The 20,681-nt window shown below is 42.3% G+C and overlaps 2 protein-coding genes across 2 annotated transcripts; both read right to left on the bottom strand.

The window, feature by feature from the left end:
* Positions 1 to 1,870: 1,870 nt before the first annotated feature.
* On the bottom strand, positions 1,871 to 10,346 carry mlec (malectin; the record flags this gene model as incomplete). The annotated part of the gene is made up of 6 exons (XM_084456759.1): positions 10,220 to 10,346; positions 9,628 to 9,878; positions 2,814 to 2,992; positions 2,532 to 2,708; positions 2,292 to 2,349; positions 1,871 to 2,115 (listed from the first exon to the last, which is right to left on the bottom strand). Exons 2-6 carry the CDS (start codon positions 9,833 to 9,835, stop codon positions 1,871 to 1,873), a joined length of 867 nt encoding a protein of 288 aa, XP_084312885.1. The 5' UTR covers positions 9,836 to 9,878; positions 10,220 to 10,346.
* A 3,498-nt stretch (positions 10,347 to 13,844) lies between these two features.
* cabp1a (calcium binding protein 1a) lies at positions 13,845 to 17,273 on the bottom strand (the record flags this gene model as incomplete). The annotated part of the gene is made up of 7 exons (XM_084457510.1): positions 13,845 to 13,870; positions 14,120 to 14,192; positions 14,425 to 14,499; positions 14,641 to 14,750; positions 14,914 to 15,057; positions 15,195 to 15,225; positions 17,229 to 17,273. 7 exons carry the CDS (start codon positions 17,271 to 17,273, stop codon positions 13,845 to 13,847), a joined length of 504 nt encoding a protein of 167 aa, XP_084313636.1.
* Positions 17,274 to 20,681: the final 3,408 nt, after the last annotated feature.

The raw sequence follows: 20,681 nt of genomic DNA, 5'->3' as shown, positions 1-20,681 counted from the left end.
AAGACAACAGATTTAGAAATTATCTAAGGACAGGTGAAACAAAAACAGCATTGACTGATATGGAAGAGCCAAGATAAATCTAGATGAAATTTTAAATATTAGACACATTTTGCACAAGCCCATACAGTATCTACTAACTGGTGGAAAAGCAAATACAGATGCACAATTAAGACTGGTGTAAAGCACCCTGTTTTCATCAGAGTTGAAGATCAAAATGGGGACTTGTATGTCTACATAAATAATTTTTACAAATATTTCGGCCCTTCTGGCTTTTTACACCTCCTAATGACACAAACCTGAGTGGGTTGAAAATGTTTGATTGTTTTTCCATCTCACCTGTTTACCTAGTACTTATTTTAATCACTACAGCACCAATGACATGAAAAAGGAACCTTCACTACAGCAAAAAAGCATATTGATCAAAGAGTGTTATGAATTGTGAATTAGGCGCCCAGGTATTATAAAAATAAAATACAACACAAAAACACTCTTTGGTGAAACGAAATAAGGCAGGCATGCACAATCATAAAATGAGTGGAAAAGGCAGTTAATATAACAGGAGATGGTTTTTGTCTGTAAGCTAGTTTTTGCCAGGATCCAGACAAGGGACCTGCACCAGTCCATTGGTAATTGGTTAAGTTACTAGGTCTCTCTTTGATTTTACCATGGCAAATTAATCTAGGTAAATCTCACAGCAGTTTCACAGAACCCTTCAAATATGGCCTTTCACTAACTGCAAAAGTTGTTTTTTACCCTGTCATTTTAGCTAATTTAACAGTCTAGCTGTCTGAAAAGGAAAATGATAGCACAAAGATCTAGCGCATTAAGTGAACTTGAAGTGATCTAACTTGTTAAAACAGTCCTGAGGACACTTGCATTGCTATTGTACTATGAGGCAGCAATTAATTGGGTACTCCCACTGAGGAACTAATGGATTTCTTAAGCAACAGATTAGTGTAACTCAATTTAGATTTGTGAGAATGCCCAATCAGCCTGAAATGAAAAGATTAGGCAATACATTAATGCTCTGCAAAGACATGCTACTACAGTAAATCAATGTTGAAATCACCAGTATGTTGTATTTTCCTCAACAAATAATGGCACAGCATCTGTATCCATTTAGCTTCATATTAAACATAACACGTTTGCAAATTGTGAGAAAACAAAACAAAAAAGGGATGTCAAAAACAAGATTCTAAATCCTACCCTACCAAATTGGCTGTTCTGCAAATGTTCACCAAGCTCTTACATTACACATTTTTTTCCAGACAAAATAACCTCTTGAATTCCCAACCTTAACATTTTCTGGGTATCATCCCCTACGGTAAAATATTTAACCAAATGCTGAGTGCAACTATTGTTTATCAGCACAGCAGCTCACTACACCAAATCCAAATAACACCAAATCCAACCCTATTCTTTTGTACAGGAGGGACTGTGAGCAATTGGCCAATCACTACTCAACACCTGCTGTCAATATAGTGATGCGGTTTGAATCCTGTCTTGAAAGTGGTGAGTACCAGCCTTATGTCTTTATGATTGTTTAGGTGTAACATTGCCGAATTGTGTCATTGGAGTGCCAGATGTAAAACACGCACACACACATACATACGTTCGGTTTCTCCATCCCCCTTTCTCTACGCAACCTTTAAGTCAGTGAGGAAGGCATTTCATCCTGCAGTCTGCCCTGCATTCCAAATTGTAATTGTCTCTCGTTTGTCCTCTGTTATCTTGGTTCTCCCCATGGCTCACGTGCTCTCTCCTGTCTGTGTGCCTTTCCCTGTGTCTGTTGTCACTTTGACCCCCCCCTCCCACCTCTTCACAGTCTCTTGTCCATCATTCCCCCTGTTGTCCCCTCTAGCTCATGTTCTCACAGCCGACAGAGGCAGAAGAGTGTAGGGATGAAAACCCCAAATGCCACCAGGATTGGGAACATAAGGCTGCTATTGTCAGCTGCGTAGGGGTTTGGTGTTCGGGGGCCTGACTGGACCCTGTACTTGGGAGCTGCTGAGGCACTCTTCTTACCACCCTCCTCTCCTCCCTCACTATCCTCTTCCTCCTCCTCCTCCTCTTCTCGTTTCTCTAGCCCAGGGTGAGGCTGCAGTTTTGGTACATCTACATTTTAAGAAATTAAAAGGGGAGGGGGCAGGTAACATAATTCAGTACAAACCATGCCAATGGAATACAATGAGTAGGAAGAGAGAAGTATGGTAGGGGTAGTTAGAAGAAGACAGCGAATAATACACATTTCACAGTAAAATTACACTGGATACTGTTCTGTTGAATCTCACCCTCCAATGTCCCCTTCATCACATAGAGAGCACAGACCTTGGGGTTGTCATAATAACCCTGAAAAACATAGGGCAGGTTATTACTTGACAGTACAGATAAGGACTTTGGTCAAGAAGTAAGGAAGGTATTACCATCTGTAAAAAACAAACAAACATACCAGTAATGTCAGGAATCATGAATAGAGGACATAAAAATATGAGAAACACAAAGTAGTTCACACTTAAGTTGACTCAATTTACCTTGACAAACTCCACAGTGAGCTTGCCGTTGAAGGTTGACACCTCCCCCTGCACACTCAGCTTCCCACGGCGTATGGAGAAGGGCACTATCTCATCATGAGCTGTACTGTGACCCACCCTCTCAAAGATATCCAAGTCTTTCACCACTACGTGTCCATTGAGACGCACATCAAATACCTGATGAAATAATTTCAGACATAATATAAGGCCTATATACAAGAAAGCAGGAACTGACAGTATTAAAGAGGGAAAGGCTACTCTCTGAAGAGAAAGATTTAGTACCTTTTGTTGAGACTGTGCAAAGTAGACCTCTGCATACTTCATGACAAGTATATAGTCTCCTTCCTCTCGAATTGGCACCTCATATCCAAAAGTGTCCTCATTGTAGCGTTCTGTCTGATAGAGAATCTGGTCCTCTTGGCTAGAGCGTAGGATGGGCAAGCGCACCCCATAATCTGATGCTAGGGGGAAATAAAAAGGGTATAATTGCAGATTAAAAACCAATCAAGTTCATGTGTACCCAAAACACTTCACATATGCATTAGACAATAAAAACCTATGGTATTGTTTTTTTTGCATAGTGAAACTAATTTTGTAAACAGACGCATATTACTGGATGACACTGCCCTTTCATGATATCAAACTTGCCATGTTACTTTATATGCTCAATATGACAACCAAGAAAGCTGAGAAGAGATACACATGCCAAATATCCTCTCTCCTATACACTGAGGCCTACCAGACTCTTTTTATGACATTTTTGTGATCAAAGTTTTGCCCCCAAATTATTTCTGTCATTTTGACTGGTTTATAAAAACAGAGGAGCTGAATTTATAACATTTCCGTAGTTAGTCTATGGGTTGTTAATCTCAACCATGGATGTATTGATCAAACATGGACATATATTAGATCTCAACGCTCTATGCCGAGTTAGTGGAGGAACCAAACCCTCAAAATTTGGAGATACCCCTCCCCGGGGTAGAACCAAACAGGACATTGTTTTTTCATATCTTTAATATGTCCCCTTCATGAAATGGATTGTCCCAAGTATTTTTTTTTAAAGTTGACTTTTACTGCAAAAGTCATGAAATTCATCCATGAAGTGACTTACCCCATAGGCCAAAAAAGTGCAAAAAAACGCCTTACCTGAAAGAGGGAATAACAAGATAATCCTTTATCATTTTGTACCAGATGGTTGTTTTTACATCATACTTGCACAGATAGTCTACAGGTAGTGTCCCTACATCTCTAATCAACCAGGATGCCAATATTTGGTTCTATTTTGAATCAGCAGCCTCCTATATAAGGCCTTATTATAGGCGGAAAGAGCAAAAAGTTATTTTGTATGAGGAATATTCACTTTTAATCCTGGTCCTACTCTTCCATCAAGAATAGAACAAAACCTGACCTTATTTTTTAATAACTTTGACTTATCCCCTTCATAAAATGAATGATCAGACTTTTTACTTTTTTTTAAGTTTTGAAAAAGACATGAAATTCTTCAATAAAGAGATTCACCACATTTGCAAAAAAGAGCCGAATACTCCAGGCCTGGCCTGAAAAAGGAGTTCCAAGGTAATCCTGCATCATTTCCAATCTACTGGTTGGATTTACTTTATATTTCCACGGATTGTCTACAGGTAGAACCCTAACACCCCCCAAAAAACAAAGTGTCACAATATTATTGTATTGTGAATCAGCAGGCTTTTATAGACTACTAGGCCGTGTTACAGACAGATATGTTTTTTTTTAGTTACTTCTAATCCTGGGGTAATTCATTAGGTCGTCCTCAGACGAGCTTGACAGCGAAGTCTCCAATCATCTCGGTCGTCCATACATCCATCCAGTTCCGCAGAACACACAATGTTGGTGTGGGACGTCCTCTTAATCGGTGCCCGTGTGTTGGCTCCCAGAGCACCAGCTTGCTGGCTGGGAGTTCACGAGGTCTGTGGCAGTGGCCAGCAAGTTTCATCCTCCTGGATGCCACTTTCTCACTCAGCTTTGGTAACCCCCCATACAGATGCTTGAGACTTCTGCAGGGTGGGCTTCAGCGTCCAAGTTTCACAGCCGTATAGGAGGACAGACTCCACGGTCGCATGGAAGAAGTTCAGTTTGATGTGTCGAGGGAGATTGGAGTTCCACACACTATTCATGCCATTCAGTGCCCTCCATGCCAGCGCTTTTCTTACCTTAAGGTCCTGTTCTAATGAGTTGACCCAGGAACCCAGGTATTTGAAGTCATTAACTTCTGCTAGAGGATTGCCCCCTGCTGTCTTGAGAGGTGTGTGGTCCAGGGGGGTGTTGTAAGTGATTGCCTCAGTCTTCTTTGCATTCAACCTGAGGCCAACCCTGGCACATTCTGCCTCTACTCTGTTCAAGAGCTCCTGTGCCTGCTCTACATGGTTGGACAACAGAAAGATGTCATCTGCATAGTCCAGGTCTGCCAGGACTACAGCGGGGTTTCTTCTAGACTTCCTAGGTGTTATTATGAAGCCAAGCGCCTGCTCCTGCCCACTGATGGCTTTCCTAAGCGCGTAGTCCAGGCTCCAGGGCTACAATGAAGAGGAAGGGGGCAAAAGTGTCCCCCTGTAGCACCACTGCTAGGATGTCGAACTCCTCACTGTTGCCATCTGGGGTTACCACTCTGGCTCTTGTGCCCCTGTACATGGCCTCTATGGCCCGGAGTAGGTTAGGAGGGACCCCGTAGGCCTTAAGGATTTTCACCATCACACCTCTGTGTATTGAGTCAAATGCTTTTTTGAAATCAATAAAACACAGGACTGATCACAGTTCACAGTTCTTAGGGACCTCTGGGGGGATGCAATCCAGCCCAGCACTTTTCCCTTGCTTCAGAGCAGACTTCGCTGTGGCAAACTCCTTAGCTGTAAAGGGGCCAGCGTCAATCACAAGATTTGTGAGGACTGCAGGTATTTCTTCCTCAGCTCCTTCCACTGTCGGGTGTGTGCCTAGGAGATCCCGGAAGTGGGTGAACCAGGCCACTCTCTCCTCTGGGCTGCAGCCTGCTAGTTGTCCCTCCCTCGACCTCTTGCGCCACTCATCTTGTTAATGTCCTTCCATGACTCCTTGTACTGTCGTTCGCTAACACCGCCTCCACCTTCCTCACCTTCTCCATCAGCTCCTCCCCTTTGATCCTGTCGTAGGTGTTGAACAGCTGCTGTTTGGCCTCGTTCAACACCTCCTGACTCTCTGGGGTCCCCTCTTCCTCGAAGCTTCTACGCGCCTCTTCCATCCGTGCCCGAGCCCTCATGACCTCCGGGTGCTTGGATCTGGGGGAGGCTCTGAGTCTCCCCTTTGTCAGCACCCAACTCCTTGTTGCCTCCTCGTTAGCAGCAAGAAACTGCCCATATGTTGTCCGAGGCTTCTCCTCTTCGGCCTGCAGTTGTAAGCAACTTCTCACCTCCACCGTGTAGCCGGCCTGGAGGTTGGGGCCTCGAAGGCCTCCCAGTCGGGCCGAGGCCTCAGGATGTTCTTGGGGGACCCTCAGGCTCAGACGCAGCCTCACAGAGACCACACGGTGGTCGGAGCTGAACAGAGTCGAACGTACTGTACTACTCTGCGTTGAGGATGGACGTCCTCCATTTCCTTCTTACCAGTATGTAGTCCAGCTGACGTAGCATACTGGTAGCTCGGTCCTGGAATGTCCATCTCTTGCCCATTCTCTTAGGGAACAAGGTGTTGGCGGCCAGGAGCTTGTGTTCCGTGAGCAGAGCAGTTAGATGTACTCCGTTGCGATTGGTGGTGTTGTGGTATGTGATGGGTGCATGTTCTGGTCCGAGCCTTGCATTGAAGTCCCCCAGGATTATCAGGAAGTTGTGAGCCGGCACATGGTGGATTGCTGTGCTTAGGTCCTCGTAGAACTTCTCCACTTCCTCAACTGGTGCTGCGTTGGTGGGAGAGTACACACTCATGACAGTTGTTACCGGGTTCCCCTCAAAGTCAGCGATAAGGATCCTGTCTGTGTGTTGCTGCACCCTACAAAGAGCTTTTCGTGCTTGAGGGCTCATCATAGCCCCACGCCACCTGTGGCCGGCTGGGCGTCATTCCGCCATGCAGATGAGGTGATGAACGAACATACTCTGCGGTATACAATTGGCTGGTCAGTGTTAGGGGTGTAACGATACACTAATCTCACGATACAATACACGATATTGGGTTGACGATTACGATACGATATACTAAGGGCAGGTGTGAAGCGTTGCAGTAGCGCTGCTGTTCACACCAATAGTGCATTTCTCCACATTTCTACTCCAATACACTTTGTGAATTTAGAGCTTAACTGTTATATCATGGATAGGCCTAGCCAAAAGACATGTTTGTTGCCAGCATTGTGTAGCCAGTGTTCACTGATATACAATAAACATATCACGATACTGTTTTCACCTTGACGATAAGTATTGTGAAGTTTCTGTATCACGATATATTGTGGCACGATATATTGTTACACCCCTAGTCAGTGTGCACTCTCCTGTGCTCCTGGACTCACAGGATCTCCACTCCCCTCTCACCAACACAGTGTGCTAGTTCCTCTAGCCATGTCTCCTCCCTTACTGTGTTTGCGTTGAAGGTTCCCATAATAAATTGTCTCCTACAGCGCAAGAGTGCATTGGACAGGGGGCTCTGGTCAGATAGAGCTCTTCCTCTCCAATGGAGAGGGTTTGGGGTCCAGTCGTCATAGTGTCCCCCCAAGGGAGGACCAGCACCACTGTCTGCTGCTTGGTTCCTGCGGACTCCCGCCGCTGGAAGTATAGGATTCTCGATGATCGGTGTCTCCATTGTCAGGCTTTACAATGCTAGTTAAGGACTGTGGGGCGCAACTCCTCACAGCTCTACTCAGGCCGTTTTGGGCTTAAAGCCCTCATCCGCCTGTGCTCCACACCTCCAGATGGTATACAGTGCGGAGCCAGGTGCGAGCAGCACCTGTGTTTTTTGTTCGGAGTGACTTTCTCCTAGATGGGTTGCCTACAATGGCTATGAGCCCCATCTGACAATGCTATTTGCACATAGCTGGGACAGTGGTTGGCAGGAGCCAGGGTATGTCCGCACACAGGTGGGCCTGCGCGCCTTGCCTCTGGGGCCCACTGTTGCTCCGAGATCCCCTACAGTTTAGCCTGGGACCGCGAAGTACCCAGTTACCATGTGTGGCCGCGGGGAGGCACTGTAGGAGTCTTGGCGGTGGAGTGGCTTTTTACCGGCAGAAGGAGACTTACGCACTCGGCTCCTCTTTTCACCCTCACTGAGGAGGGCTAGCCGGTGGCGGTAGCTGAAAGCAGAGTGGCAAGCAGAAGCGGCATGCAGCATGCACTAACTACAAGCACTACTACCACAGATCTACTGCACTACGCATCACACAACCCTGCACATTAATGCACACACAATCATACTGTAAAATTACAGACGTACAACTGGCATGTCTGTGGTTGATGCAAGAAAGCAACGGAGCTCATCAAGAGTGGTACATGGCTGGCCCTTTTCCTTATTTTTTGAACCATAGAGATGAATAGCATATTTTCTTGCAACCGGTAGAGCCTCTGGAAGGCAATCAGTCAAGCAATCAGATCTTGAAGCTCATTTATGTGCTCGTCAAGTTTATTGAAAGCTGTGGATTTACCTATTTTTATGTAGGTCTATCTCACATCAACAGACATACCAGTCTCACATCTGCCTCCCACTGAAGATGCTTTTGAACAGCACGTCCTACCGGCGATGTACCAAACTGGTATATGGTGCCACAGTCCTGTCGCTAAACCCCTCCTTTGGAATTCAGTTGGAAAAGGTTGGATACTAAAAGATGATGTATCACTACAGCCAGTCCTTTTCAAAAAGGAGCCTGCACCGAAAGCTGAGAGATCTCATCCATCTCTATTGCAATGATACCGATACCGATACTTCCATAGACTGTCAGACACTAATGCTAGTGACTGATTCACCCCCCTGGAAAAAAATTTGACCAGTAATTATTCAGTTCCTCCCTCACTGCTCAAATAGTTTGTTGATTTCTAAATATCAAAAGTAACTAAAAAAATTAAACTGAGAATAAGCACTTGATTCATGATTTGTATTCCACTGTGTGTACTTAACCCATACTGCCTGACTGACTACCATATTGAAGGCTGCCAATATAACAATATTTGTCATTCCCCCTGCATTAAGGTGTATGAGATATAACCTTATCGTCATCTAGATTCCATATGAATATTAAGTGGGTGAAAACATGGTAGCAAATTGTATTCCCTGTTATTAAGCAGTTGTATGAAGACATTTTACAGTATTATTACACCAGGATTAGAAGTAACTCAGAAAAAAAAACTTTGACGTATCTGTCTAACACGGCATAGTAGTCTATAAAAGCCTGCTGTTTCACAATACAATAATATTGGCACTTTTGGGGTGTTAGGGTTCTACCTGTAGACAATCTGTGAAAATATAAAGTAAATCACACCAGTAGATGGGAAATGATGCAGAATTACCTTGGAACTCCTTGGAGTTTTTGGCTCTTTTTTTGCAAATGTGGTGAATCACTTTATTGAGGAATTTCATGGCTTTTTCAAAACAAGTAAAAAGTCTGATCATTCATTTTATGAAGGGGATAAGTCAAAGTTATGAAAAATAAGACTGCTGATTCAAAATAGAACCAAATATTGGCATCCTGATTGCTTTGGGATGTAGGGATTCTACCTGTAGACCATCTTCAAGTATGATGTAAAAACAACCATCTGGTAGAAAATGACAAAGGATTATCGTGTAATTCCCTCTTTGAGGGTAGGCGTTTTTTGCACTTTTTTAGCCTATGGGGTAAGTCACTTCACGGATGAATATCATGACTTTTGAAGGAAAAGTAAAACTCGGGACAATCCATTTAATGAAGGGGACATATTAAAGATATGAAAAAACAATGTCCCGTTTTGTTAAACTAAAGCTCTTTTTGAGGGTTGGTTCCTCCACCAAGTATTCAATGGGCTGGGTTTAATGCGGAAGTCAAATCATGCATGTGATTGGTACAGGTTACATTAGCTACTTTAAATCGCTAAACACAGAGCAAGGCAGTCCCCCATGATGATGACTACCCAAAACTCACCTTTCCCAACCTTTCCTTCCAAGGGATCCTTCTTGAAATTAATGCCATGCATGTCTGTGTGCGACTCGCCGCCGGCATTTACTGCCCAAATAACCCGTTCAGCGAGAGTAGGGCCCCCACCGTCCGACCAACACTGTTCAGCCAACAGCGACAGCACCGCCGCGACCAGCCCGGCGACCAATGGCACCGTGACCCGCCGCATTGCCATACACAGTTTTGGACAAGCAAACACACCAGTTGGTCCGTTGAAGCTGTGTGAGGGAAGGCATCAATAGTTGTAAGCTAGCTGACTGAAACTGCTAGCTAGATACACGACAACATAAACCCTCCCACCATTCCCCAGATCAGCCAGTCAAATATATTTAGCTAGCTAGTTAGCATACCAAGCTGTAGCAACAGCCCTAGCCAATTCAATAATTCCCTATGAAAGCTACGCATTGAATCAACTGCTTTATTGTGAAAATGTCACAGAATTGCACAAATTTACGTTCAGTGACAACATAACCGGCCCCAATGGCCTTGCCAATGCCACCCCATTTCATTTAGAAGCTTGGCTAGCAGTGGCTAGCAGGCTAACTGACGTTAACGTTACCTGTCAGCCAGAATTACTTCGTCTATCCCGTGTTTTGCTTGCTATAATGCGGAACACCAGGTTTTCTTTCAGATAATTCTTGTTGCAACTTGCCTCGAATGCCCAGTCCTGCAAATTGTATATAAACTATTCCACAATCTATAGTGCAGCGACCATTGACAGCCGATAGGTAAGACTGACGTTGACTTCCATACAATGTGCATGAACGTTAGAGCGGCTGCTGAGAAGAGGGTGTGACCAAACATGATAGTTTCCTGTAACGTGAGTGAAAGACACTTATCCAATGAGAGTATTAATTGAAATACACATCATTTGTACATTATTTGTACACTTAGGTCGTATTCATTAACTAATTCTCAAGGAAATCTAAAGGACTTAGTCCAATAGTCCACTACCATCACCATTTCAGACATTTGCTTTATGTACGACGATCAAAGGTAAACGTTCAGTGTAATGAAAATGAAAAGGGGGCGATGTTACAGGTGTAATCAAGTTTGACTGAGAGGGAGGCTGTTCTGCTGGCAAAATGCGGAAGCGATATAATGTTACAAGTTCCCTCCGGCGGGGAATTCTAGATTCGACTATTCATGTCAATTCCAACTCAGAACAATGGAAACATAGAACATTAATACCATTTTGATTAAAACATGTATTGAATCCTAACGTTCATTACTACAATGTATTATGCCCTGTGTCTGAATAACCTACCAATGCCAAACCTTACTAAATCTCCTTCTCAGATGGAATGGTTTAAGCTACGGCAGTTCCACGTCTCTATCTAAGGACAGGACAGGTAAACGAAAGACTAACAATTTGAATAATATGGGAAAATGTGTCCATGATGATGCATTAATATATCCACTATTACTATAAACCATCTAAGGAATATTTATTTCAGCAAAATACCATAACAACACTCAACACGAGTCGATATATTTTCTACATACATCTGGACGCCCCTCACAGTACATGCATGGTATGTCTGAAAATGTTGTCCAATCACGAGAGTCCAACGCAGCGAGTGCACGCGGTGCATTCTGGATTTGTCGAAAAAGAATGAATGAACCAGACGTTGTCATAGTAACAGCAAACGCTCGCCAGGAAGTTTGGAGTCCTACCTGTACTGCAACTGCAACGGCCCATTATCCCGGTGGTAAGATTATGTCAGTCAAATAATTTAGCAGAGAAGACCTTCAATTATGTGTCCCACTATGGCAAGCCGTTTTAACATTTATTACGTAGACTGGATATTCGTTGCTGATATCTGCAACATAATGTTGCCTAGTCAAAACTCTAATTCAGGATATCTTTAATTATGTTTTGACTAGGCAAAACTCTAATTTTAGATATCTGCAACGTCATTTCACCTACTTTTGCCATTATAAATTAAAATTAAGTTTAAGATATCTTGAATTTAGTTGTAGATATCTTTAATTGGAATTGTGACTAGTCAGAATTAAATAGTAGATATCTGAAACTGGAATTACACCTAGTCATAATTCGGTTATAGATATCTGCAATTCACATTGTGGATATCCACAACTGAATATGTAGATATCTGTAATGACGTACCCCATACACGTGAATGGCAAAAGTAGTTTGAAACTACTAGGCGAAATGACGTTGCAGATATCTAAAATTTGAGTTTTGACTAGTCACAACTGAGTTATAGATATCTCTAACTGTCGTTTTGACTAGTCAGAATGACATTAAAAATATCTTGAATAAAAATTCTGACTAGTCAAAATGTGTCAAAAAAAGGTTGTTGATAATGTTAAAGGAGTAGACACCTGACTAATGGGACGTGTCTTGATGAATGATCTGTGCTGGATACCTAGCCAAAAGCAAAGGCGGCTTCTTTTCTTACAGTATTCTGTAGGCCTAGATATTCACAATTTCTAACTGTATTTTTTAAATAGCCTATAATTTCAGTGAAGCAATAACTCATGAGAGGGTGTGGTATATGGCCAATTTGGGTTGTGCTGTGGTCATAGGCCTCGTGCCGTCGACCAGCACAACTCGTGGTAGGCCTATATTGGCCATGTACCATAATGCTCGAGTGATTTATTGCTTTTATACAACGGTTACATCATCGGGAAACATTTATGGGATAAATACCTACTATTTCAATGTCAATATCGATTTTAGTGAACTCAGTTTAGAAAGGTTTCTTAAAACTATCACGTTGCTAGAGTTTCAACAGGACGAACAATGAGCCCTAACAACCAAAACAGGTACTCAACCTAGCTAGCCATGAACGAAGTGTAGCCTACCTTTGCTGTGTAACTGCGAGTTGTAAAAGTGGTGACGATAACCAGAGTGGTGGGCTACAGGACGGATACAACAACTCAAAATTGACATTAGATGTTTCTTGAGGCGAAACCGTAATGTAACCAACAGACGGTTATGCAATGGAATTAACATTTTACAGGCAGTAATAATTGGCGCAATTTCACATAGATCGGTAAAGAAGCTTTGCCCGTGGTATATCGTGAATATACAACGGCTCTTAACCAATCAGATTGCGAGGTCGGGACTACCCGTTGTATGACCAGTAATCGCGTGTGACTCAAAGCCCAGTGGGGTGTTTCCCGATAAATCCACAAGGTGGAGCCCTCTTATGTCTTATTTTCAGTTGAGTCTCACAAATATGGATCTACATACTTTTATTTCAAATGAAAAGTGTCTTTGGCATGCATAGAAATAGCAACAATTATGAACTTGCACTTATTTGTACAACTATACCAACACATAGACACATAGCCTACCTTACACTATTTGTCCAACGATACCAACAGACAGACAGACTAACAAACCGTTATGTAGGCTACACATAAACCACCAAAATGTTGATCAGTGCACAAATATGTGAGCATAAGAGATACTCCTTCGGTTGAGGTCCTCATAGCCTGCCCATAGCATCAGATGTTTATATGTTTATCATTAGTTATTTTCATGAGAGCAAGTACGCACAGTATGACATCACAATTTATCACACATGGCCAGGAAGAATGAGCCAAACAAATTAAGGTGCAACGCTGCTCACTGAGTTCTTTGGTTCATAGCAAGGATTAATTTCCAATGAAGCAGCAGCATTTCATATTATCGCCTAAGGGGATGGTAGGTTAAGGTAATACAATTACAGCTGGAAATATGTGCAATTTTTTTTTTACATCATACATAGGCTACATTATCTACAAACATGTAGGCTAAAAACAAACATCCACTCTCTCACAGTAATGCAAATAACACCCTTAGGATACAGGTTGACACATAATATCGCCATTTAAATCTCAAACAAAGCAATCCTACAACAGGCTACACCTACAGTGTAGGTTACAGTCTGTGAAGTGGCAGATCCCATAACCGGGTCAACCTGCTACAGTAGATTCTGTCTCAACTGGACTGTGGGCCTTTTTTATAGAACAGAAATATTTTGAGTAAAACTGTGAGGTCATCAGTTTCTCCAGAGAGGTTAATACTTTGATTCCAGTGTTTCTCAGGAAAAGATGGCTCAGAGTTCTTAGCATGTCCTCTTTTCTCAGTCAATAATGACAGATGGGCTGAGGTTCACATTCAATATAAATACTGTAGATTGAAGTCATATTTACCACCCCACTACCTCTCAGCGAGACATCATTTGTACAAACTCTGTGAAAAGAGAGTGAGATGTGTACAAATTTAGAATTCCATGCCAGAAAACTAAATATAATTGTGATATAGTAATAATTACTGCAGGATTGAGTTTACTTTTAGCACCACTTGATAGACACATGTGAGTGAATCATAAACAACCAGAACCATGGAATGGGAAACTAATCATGAAAACATCCTAATTTCCCCAATGAAGACTGTTTTTTTTACGGCATGTTCAAAAATGATCCAAATTTCGGACATTACCTTCAAAGTCAATATGCCCATCCCCATTCAAGTCAATATCCTTCAGAATATCCTCCAGGTCCCTGTGACCAACCTACAGTGCAGTATGAGATGAAAACATACATGAAGGCATACATACATTGGTTGTATCAGAAGAACATTCATAAAAGCATTGCGTTTGTATTCTTTAATCTCCCCTTAAATTAGTATATACAGTAATATGTTCACCTGCCCTCATATTCAAAACCAGTGAACCTGTGAATTTCTGGCACCACAGAGAGGTACAGAATCAGACATATGTCTCAGACATACCTCTCAAACCTCACCTGTTGTCCTAGCAACTTCCTCATAGCCTCTCTGAGCTCAGCTGTGCTAATCGCTCCGTCCCCGTTGGTGTCAAACTGAAAAGAGCAGAGGGTCATCAGAAGAAATAGGAGAAGGGAAGGAAATCCCAATCAGGATATCAATATATGAACTGAATTAAAAAACAAAGAAAGACAGAACTACTCTCTGTCCTCTTTCTCTTCCATTCATGTCATCACCTCTTTGAAAGCATCCCTTAGCTCTTTCACACCAATCATGTCTGCAGTTTCAGCAAGAAGTTTTGGGCCCATCAACTCCACAAAGTCCTCAAAATCAACATGCCCTCCCACTTAAAAAAAACAGAAGGGGGATATGATACAGTGAAATGTAATGTAGGCTGAAGGAAAGGCAATACATGTTATACAATGCTTAAAATAAATATACATAACATAACAACATCAATAAAAATATCAATAAATAAACAATAATGATAATAATAACAACATTCTTACAATTCATGTTGATCTGTTGGCTCAGTTCTATCAATTCCATTTCAGTAGGCATGTATCCCATGGTTCTCATACAATTTCCAAGGTCTTTGCAGCCAATGAAACCATCCTTGTCCTTATCAAACTCCTTAAAAGCCTCTCGCAACTCTGTGGAGTGATAGAGAGAGAGAGAGAGAGAGAGAGAGAGAGAGAGAGAGAGAGAGAGAGAATATGACTATTAAGACTCATGCTACTCGCAGTACCACTGTAGACAAAAGAGCACAGAAACATTAAACACAACTTACCGTCTACCTCCTCTGGCCTCAGCTCTCTGTCCTAATAAATAAAACAAAAATATAACAAAAGATGGCATCAGTAAACCAAATCAGAATTGTACAATGTAGCCTACATATTAGTAAAAACAAGTGCAGATGAAATCTATGTAAATCATATACTGTATCTCAACAAGACATTCCCATAGTGACCTCATTAGAAGTTGAACCAGCAGGCTGCTCCATGACAATACTCTATAGTCTATAGTGGTCAAATTCAGGCAAGGTAGAGACTCTTTATAGTAAGGAGTGATGTCACTGGAATGTTTTCAAACACTTTAATAGACACAAGGTTAGACTACCCAGCATCCTGACAGAGAGCATACCAGGAAACAGCAGTGTTGTTCACAAAAGAATGTAACTGTGTTATTTTTTCAGCTCTTGCTTACAATGAGAACAACCTTTAAAGGATATGTAGCACCACAGAGAGGGAGAGACACATCCCAGAAACCTTAGGGGTTAACAATGAGAGCAATGAGCAGTGTAAACGCAGCATCAGCTGTGACGTCAGGCCCACAGAACTGCCGGAGCGGAACTGTTGTCACAGCAAATGGGCCCAAAGAAGCACATGTCTCTGTACAGTCTAACTGATAACCGATTGAACAAACCAAGCAAACATCAGATTCCTCAATCAATCAATCCTAGTTTACAGTCTATTAATCGATTATATCAATCATGACAAACAGCAATGCACAATGACAACTACCCTATTCACGGTCTCACCGATAACAATGCTGTTTCTGTAATACCCGTTATTGAATTGGATTTCTTATACACACACACACACAATGAGAATATTGAAACACAGTGATGTTCTTAATTTAAAACAATGACATGTTCAGTGTCATGTCAGTATATACATTTTAAAATTGTGTGTTAAAGTTTGTGTGTGTCCAGACTTACGTACAGCCTGCTTGCTATCAGCCAGGCCCTTGTGCAGGAAGATGCAGACTGGCCCCATTATGTGGTGCATGATAGTGCAGCTTTGTGCTAGGACCAAGATGGGCTCCTGATAGGCCCTATGACCCCCTCCCTGGTACACAAGAAGTAGAGTTGAGAGGGAATGTGTGTATTGGGGCCTAGTAATTGCAATAGGGGTGAAAGCACTAATCCCGATAGGATACACAACAGCTTTATCAGCCATATGCCCTTCATCCTGCTCCTGCCTCCTCATTCACTGAGGTGATAATTTCAACACGGCCCTTTCACATATGAAGACTGTGTGACTGATAAAGTCATAACATAAAATAAACAGTGCCAGTGGGATAGGAAGTGTTAAATCATTCATTGATATAAATTGGTCTGTAAATTGTAATGTGTGTTCAAAAATTCTTTGAGATACACATAGACTAAGGAAGAGGGAACGAGAGAGAGAGAGAGAGAGACAGACAGACAGACAGACAGACAGACAGACAAGGTGATGATGACTGTGTCCGCATCAATAAAAAGCATGTGGCCAACTTTCCATTCATTCATCATAACGGTTTACCGGCCATTGTGTAGACAGTCACATCAGACCTATACAATGTCAAAGTCAGTGTAAACACACATGTGAGAGGGGGGAGAAGCTAGTGGATGAGAGACCACGGTCTGACAGATAAGAAGACAGAAAAACATGTGCTCATCATGCAGCATTCTCCATAACAGAAAATGTTTCCTTTTGAACTATCTCCGTACACTGCCAAAGTCAGAGCTTTCAAATAGAAACGCACTCACAGTATAACTTATGTGCAGACTGTGATATTTTAATAATTATAATAAGTAATATAAATGTAATAGGTTTTAGTAATACTGTATGAGTGCTTTTCTATTTGAATGCTCTGATATTATAACTGAAGACCAAACATTAATGTTCAATGCCCCATTTAAGGTAATTTAAATTCAGTTTTACACACGACATGACCATGTACAGACACTTACAGACGTGTCACGTACAGAGATGTAGAGAATGCTTCAGAAGAAAGGAAGGGCGCGCGCTACAAAGCAGCACAACAAAGACACGCTTACCTTCTTGGAGAGATTTCTAAGAGGAAACTTTATGCAGTTCCCCATGGTTAAGAAAACGTGTTTGCAAAAGAGTTTGAAAAGACCAAAAGGGTCCTTCTCTAGTAGAGACTAGCTATGGTTTGGTGTAGAGGCTAACTAGCACAGACTGGAGACTGGCCCATGTGGAGACAGAGGCACTGCACATATATGAGAGAGAGAAGTGAGCCACTTAGTTCCCAGTGTGAGTGTGAGTGGAAATGACTATGACAGTAATAAGAGAGAGTGAGAGATGGGTGGAAAGAGAGAATGAGGGAGAGAGAACGAGAGAGTGATGGGGGAGGGGGCAAGCAAGAAGGCAGGAAAAATAAGAATGAAGAGAGAAAGGGGAAGATGGAGGAAATTAAAAAGGAAGATCCTGTCCCTATACTCTCTCTCTCTCTCTCTCTCTCTCACACACACACACACATGCACACACACACACATACACACTCAAAACTGCTCAGTACTTATACTTTTATGAGCCAAAACATAATCCCTATTGGGTGTCGTTTTATTCATGTGGCTATTTTGCGCATAAGTCAATAATAATGGATCAATCAATCAATCAAAGCTTTATTTGTATAGCTCATTTCATACCCAGAGGCAACACAATGCGCTTTACAGAGAACAAGGGAGGTGGGCATACGACCCACTCTCTACATATTCCAGTGGATGAGGACATTCATCCAAATTCTGCATTAAGTCCTACCAAAGACTATAAAAACCATGGTGCCTTTTGCCTCACTGCTTGGCATTCAGCATCAAGGGTTGGATTGGGGGAAGTCGCTGCATCACACTAGCGTGTACTTATACATCAAGGTGCCTCACGCTAAGGAACCAGGAGATAGGCTCCTGCCCTATGGGCCACTAGGCTTGAGATCCAAGGCTACTTCTCTCATTCATGAGGAGACATTTCAAAGTGACTAGTTCAAAAAAACGAAAGAGAAAGAGATAGCTTTTTGTGTGAATATAAATATATGCTAATATCTTTTATCTGATGTAAATTAACACTTCCGTTTAGCATTAAGCCTACATCAGATACCAATGGGGATAGAAAATACTAGCTTCAATCTTTGTGGTTGTAGTGATGCAAAATCAAATGGAATGGAATTTTGAAAACATCCTAAGTAGGCTACATTATCAAAAAAGTGTTGATGAGTAATAAGAGGCCGAATTGCCCTGATTTGAAAGATATCCTTGTCATGGCAAAGGCACAGGTGAGCGGTGCAGGTGTGCACTCAACCACCTAGGCTACTAAATATGGTTTTGAATTGTGTTCAGATGCATCTCAGAACTGTTACTGGAAGGTGTGCCAGTACAGTCTACAAATTATGCTCTTTTAATGCAGTTTGAGTAATCATAATCATGGTACAGTGTTTTCAGTGTCCATAATGAAATTCAAGAAACTAGGCCAATCTTGGCCAACTGCAGCTAAACTCGAACCAATAATTTGAAGGAGTATATGATTGACTCGCAGCAAGATCAAATAAATATATTCTGGACTGGAACTAGAACACTTGACAATGAACATGAACATGAAAACCATTAACTTCAAGGCCTATGCCTATTCATCAGTAAAGACCCTTCCTTACCTGTCCGAAGACCGAGTTGAGAATTGGGCGCAAATTAAGATCGGATGCAGAGGATGCCGCACTGGACCTCCGAGAACGGCGCGAGGATTGACTGGACAAGGGGACCGGGGATGACGCTGATGGGATGCTGGCATGATCCCCGCTGGTCGTACTGGCTTTGAGATCCCTTGGTTCAAAGAAGGGTGCTGAGTCGTCGTTGCAGCCAGATAAGGACGGTGTTCCATGGGGTAGATGGGCGGAATGAGAGTGGCTGTGATGATGTGCAGATGCTGGGTCGTCCCGGGTCGGTTTTCTTCTGTGGTGTCGGTGTGTATTTTGATATGACTTGCAGAGTTCCCTCGCTCTTTGACTCACACTTTGTTCCTCGGGAGGGTCATCCCTGGAGTGTGACACAGGGACATGAGGTGCATGAGACCGACTTTCATCCCGTATTGTTGCACTATTCCGGTTACCGATGAGAGAAGGATGACACAGGGGTCTCCGTGCGCTAACGTCACGTTCGGTTGACCAGAATGAATCCTCCGCGTTGCTAGTCTCATGAGAAGCTGCGGCAGGACGGTGGTGATGACTCCGGCGGGATTCTGTCGTGCGTCCAGGAAGGTGTGTCGGTCTTCTGCTAACCGCGGATGATTTCAGCAAAGGTGCTGCTGATTCAGATTTTGGAAAGGAAGAGTTCATCACTGCAGTCTTGTTGCAGCGGTTTTCATCAGCGGATTGATTGTGTCATTTCACCAGATTTTCGATATACTGCACTATAACACAGCTGCCTTCTGAGCCCATCAGTAAAAAAAAAAGTTGCATTTTACCACCTGATTGCTGTGTGGCGTCACTAGAGCGCGCGCAGACGCGAGTAACCAAATGTCCTCGTCGACTTTTTTGCAATGTGAAGGTCCTTTGCAGTTGATGTTAATTGAATGACCTTGAATTTACACTGAGTAGGACTAGGTTACAGGGTGAGTCTGAGTCTAGACCATGGACGTTTGAATGGATTTCATTTGTAGCCTATGGCTATGAATCTCCAATGAAAACTGAGAGATCTCACTCTCTCGTTCTCTCTCTCTCTTTCTCACTCAACCTAGCTCCAGAAATGAGCTGCAATACAACAGTATCCTACAGTAACCAATCAGCAAAACACTGTTAAAATTGCTGATGAATATTTAGGTTATGACTTAACCGTTCATCAGCAAGGGGTGAGTAGGCCTATACTGGCAAAAACGTTGCAACGTATCACAAGAAATTAGGGGAGACCGGGGATGGTTGTCACACTTTTTACTCTTATGTGAATTTCTTATCATCAAAACAGGATAGTAGTTATTCCTACATTAAATGGAAGCTTAAGGTATTGGCTTGAAATTGGTATCCCTTTCATTTTTACAACTTATTGTAACAAGAAGTAATTAACCATCATAGACACTCTGACACATTGTGACATCCAACCCCATCACGGGGTTGGCTGTCCCAAGGTATGGGGTTGGTTGTCCCTATAGTTATCAATGGGGTTTCAGTAAAAAAAAAAAAAAGATGTAAAAAACGTGTAACTTTTTGTTTTTTTAAGCTAGACACACCAAATAAGTTTTGTACTAGCTGATTATTTGTTTGAATTATCCTCTGCCATGAGAAGTAAAATGAAGGAATTTACAGTGCTGAAAAAATCTAGCCTTTATTAAAATGAAACATTGAGATTGGAATAGATTCATCTCCATCAAAATATGACCAGGAACTTTTGTTAAAATGTTGAAGTAACTTTTTAGATACAACATTGTTTTCTAATGAGAAACTAAAGCAACATTGTGTCTAATCAAAAACACCTGAGAAAATATGGACTATAACATGTTTGCCATGC

This window comes from Borostomias antarcticus (assembly GCF_949987555.1).
Source record: "Borostomias antarcticus genome assembly, chromosome: 23".
NCBI classification, from domain to species: Eukaryota; Metazoa; Chordata; class Actinopteri; order Stomiiformes; family Stomiidae; genus Borostomias; species Borostomias antarcticus.
Note: the sequence above shows the minus strand (reverse complement) of the source record. Positions and strands in the feature narration are given on the sequence as shown.